Source organism: Zingiber officinale, chromosome 6B (genome assembly GCF_018446385.1).
Source record: "Zingiber officinale cultivar Zhangliang chromosome 6B, Zo_v1.1, whole genome shotgun sequence".
Lineage (NCBI taxonomy): Eukaryota > Viridiplantae > Streptophyta > Magnoliopsida > Zingiberales > Zingiberaceae > Zingiber > Zingiber officinale.
This window is the reverse complement of record NC_055996.1, coordinates 132,760,649-132,764,661: the sequence shown is the minus strand read 5'-3', so window position 1 is coordinate 132,764,661 and position 4,013 is coordinate 132,760,649. Positions and strand designations below refer to the sequence as shown.

Sequence of the window (4,013 nt, the reverse complement as noted above, 5' to 3'; positions counted from 1 at the left end):
GACCCCCCTTTATATAGAACTTCGGTAGAGCGCGTGCACGCTTCCCAAGATGAGCATGCATCTTAAAGCTTTCCCTAAAAAGACTTGTCAGTAAAGTGTCCCTGACACAGTACCGTAATAGGCCGAGCATATCTCTAAAGTGACAGTGGAAGCTTCCGCCGTACGATCCTCTGTCTAACCATGCCGCTTGTCAGCGGCACTAGCTCCTAAAAGGATGTCGAAAGATAGCTTGCTGTGTCTGTTGCTTGGCCGAGCGGAATAGCCGCTTGGTCGGAATTCCACTGTCCACGTGCTGTACGTTGTCGGGCCGAGCGGGATAGCCGCTCTATCGGAAGTCCACTGTTCGTATGCTCTGTTGCTGGGCCGAGCGGGATAGCCGCTCGGCCGGAAGTCCACTGTCCGCGTGTTTGGTCGATGTCGAGTCTGCTGCTAGGTCAAGCGGAGGAGCCGCTCGGCCCGATTTCTGCATACTGCTCCCTTCGTCGTCCTCTTATCTGAACGTTGGGTGCTCGGCTCATAGCCTAGTCAAAGGTGATATCGGATCGGGTCTTTCTCTTCTCGATCGGGACATGCTCGTCCGATCGACACATGACTTCTAATCCTTGGCCGGAGAATGATTCTCCCGACTGGCCGATGTCGTCCACTCGTTGACTGTCTTGACTTTGACATCATTTGACCTCATGGCTGAGTCAAAGATGATATCGGATCGAGCCTTTCTCTTCCCGATCGGGACATGCTCGTCCGATCGGCACATGACTTCTAATCCCCGGTCGGAGCATGATTCTACTGACCGATCGATGTTGTCCACTCGTTGACCGTCTTGAATTTGATTTTCTTTGACGTCTACCATGGCAGCGGGGTGAGGTCCTTCATCATCACCGCATCAATATTTTTTTTTTCAAAAATATTATATTTAAATTATAAAGATTATTTAATTACCAAAATAAAAAAATTATAAAGTGAAATTTATAAATAAGGATATATGAAATGAATGTAGAAAAAAAAAAAATATATATATATATATATATATATGAAATAAATTTTATATATTTTTTAAAAATACTACATTTAAATTATAAAAAAATATTTAATTACTAAAATAAAAAAATTGAAATTTATAAATAAAGATATATGAAATGAAGGTAGAAAAAAAAGATATATGAAATGAATCAGGTTTTTTGATGTGGTAAAAAGAAATTTACGTTTTAGGTTTATCATTGGGAATGTTGTTAATGGATTTATAACTTTTGACATATATGATAAAAATAAATTTACTTTTAAATTTACCATGAGGATGCCCCATTAGGCGAAAGTAACACTCTTGCAAATAGTCAATGAACACGAAGACTTCTAGTCAAAGACAACCATGGTGCTTCCATTTTATTCGTGATCGTTAAACATGACGAGTTCTTGGAGAAAAAAGGAGATTGGATCGAATTATATGTATCCTCCGTTGGCTCGGACCACCTGCCCGTTCACCCACTCGCCGCTGTCGGTGCACAGGAACCCCACCACCGGCGCGATGCCCTCCACCTCCCCCAGACGTCCCAGCGGACACTCCTCCACTATCCTCTTCACCAACTCCTCGCTCTTCCCCGCGAAGAACATCTCCGTCGCCACCGGCCCCGGCGCCACGCAGTTGGCCGTGATCCCCGTCCCCTTCAGCTCTTTGGCCAGCACCTTCACCATCGCCTCCACCGCCGCCTTCGACGCCACGTACGCCCCGTATCCTGGACGTAGCGATGCCACTGTCGAGGACGTGATGCACACGATCCGACCCCCGCCGCCGCGGACCAGCCGATTCGCGGCCTCCCGGCAGCAGAGGAAAGCCCCTCGGGTGTTGACGGCGAAGGTGCGGTCCCAGTCCTCGTCCGTGGTGGCGGCCAGGGTCGGGTACTTGTCGTCGAGGACGCCGGCGCACGCGATGAAGATGTGGGCGCGGCCGCCGAAGGCGGACTCCGCGGCGTCGAAGAGGGATTTGACTGCGTCGGAGTCGGAGACGTCCGCGCGGACGGAAACGGTGCGGGGGGGTTGGTCTGAGGAGGAGTTAAGCTGGGAAGCGAGTTGGTCAGCAGCGACGGAGTTGGAGGAATAGCCGAGGACGAGGGAAGCGCCGAGGGAGGCAAGGTGTGTGGCGATGGCGCGGCCGATGCCGCGGGAGGCGCCCGTGACAATAGCGACGCGACCAGAGAGGGGGAGGGCGGCGGCCATGGAGTCGATTAGGGTTTCAATTGGGGGATGAAGATGAAACTGTAAGCAAAGCAAAATCCCTTGCAATTGGGGAATGATAACTTTTGTAAGTCCAATGAAAGGTACTCCCAGCTAAAGCCTTACCAGTATTTCTCCACACCACCCTAGCCACTCCTATTTTAATCTCTTAATATGTAATGCTTGATTTTCTCCTTAGACCATTACCAGCCATAAAACCTATTTTTTACACTTTCAACATCAATTTGATGTTGTTTGAGTACCAAATTTTTTTTTCCCAACTTCAACCAATACACACTATTTACTGCATAAAAGGAATATTCTTTAGAATATTTAATTTTTCCATCTTATAATTTATTATTTAATCTACATATTAATTTATTAAATATTTTTATTACGATAATAATTACTATTAAAATTAAAAAATTTATTGTACATAATAACTAATTTTTATGATATTATGTTTTTAGTTACAAGAAAAATAAAATTAGTATTTTGTATTTTTGTTAGGAATAATTTAATAAACATACTAACATTTAATATTTAAAGATAATACACAATCATAAACAATTTAGATAATTTTTTACAACATTTTCACAAAATAAATAACGCTTCATTAATAATACATCATTATGAACCTTAATTATCAGAATTACCAAATTATTCTCACAAATGCTCAATTAATACATTTCTAAAGGCAAAATAAGCATGTTTATTTTTGATTCCTTCATATCTAGCAAGAAACTCTTGAAATCGGGTATTATCATCTACTGTTATATCAACATCTACAGTAGACGAGACTTCACCTTGATCAACAATTGAGGTATTCATATCGCGCTCATCTTCAATTATCATATTATGCATAATAATACATGAAGTCATTATATCATGTAAAATATTTTTCTGCCAAAAACGTGAAGGTCCTGCAACAATTGCAAAGCGTGATTGGAGCACTCCAAATGCTCGCTCAACATCTTTTCTACATGTCTCTTGTTTCATTGCAAACAACTTATTCTTTGTACCGCGTGGACCTTGAATTGTTTGAACAAGTGTAGACCATTTTGGGTATATACCATTAGCTAAATAGAAACTCATTGTACTCTTTTCCTTAAATGACATAATGAGCAAGAGGAGCAATACCTTGAGCAAGGTTAGAAAAAAGATGAGAAGACTCCAATACATTAATCCAGGTAAACCGAAATATGTATGTCATATCCAAATATCATAATCAGCTACAACTTCTAGAATAATTGTTGGCTTTCCACTGCGACTAGAATATTGCCTAACCCATGATGTTGGGCAATTTTTCTACCTCCAATGCATGCAATCTAGACTACCCAACATACCAAGAAAACCACACTGCTCACCAATATGAAGAAGCCTAGCAACATCATTAGCATTGGGTGATCGCAGGTATTGCCTTCCAAATACTTCAACAAAAGCACGACAAAATCTTTTCGCACTTTCTATGACAATTGATTTTCCTATTTTGATGTACTCATCAGTAGCGTCTGCCGGTACACCATATGCCAATATTCGAAATGCAACTGCCATTTTTTGTAAACCTGACAAACCAAGTTTTCCAACTCCGTTTCTTTTCTATACAAAATAATTATCATGATTGCTAACCTCGTTAAAACTACGCATAAATAAATTTCTTCTCATTCGAAATCTTCTTCGAAACATTACAGCATTATATGTAGGATTTTCGACAAAGTAATCATTGAATAGATTACGGTCAACAGCTTCTCTATTACGATTGATCCCTATGTGACCAGGAATAGATCTTTGATGTTTGCCTTTGT

At 41.8% G+C, this 4,013-nt stretch overlaps 1 protein-coding gene across 1 annotated transcript; it reads right to left on the bottom strand.

The window, feature by feature from the left end:
• Positions 1 to 1,260: 1,260 nt before the first annotated feature.
• LOC121990685 (NADPH-dependent aldehyde reductase-like protein, chloroplastic) lies at positions 1,261 to 2,368 on the bottom strand. The gene has a single exon (XM_042544778.1). It carries the CDS (start codon positions 2,209 to 2,211, stop codon positions 1,438 to 1,440), a length of 774 nt encoding a protein of 257 aa, XP_042400712.1. The 5' UTR covers positions 2,212 to 2,368; the 3' UTR covers positions 1,261 to 1,437.
• Positions 2,369 to 4,013: the final 1,645 nt, after the last annotated feature.

Excerpts from the sequence above, each read along its gene's own strand:
- LOC121990685 (XM_042544778.1), bottom strand. The coding sequence starts at position 2,211 with ATGGCCGCCGCCCTCCCCCTCTCTGGTCGCGTCGCTATTGTCACGGGC.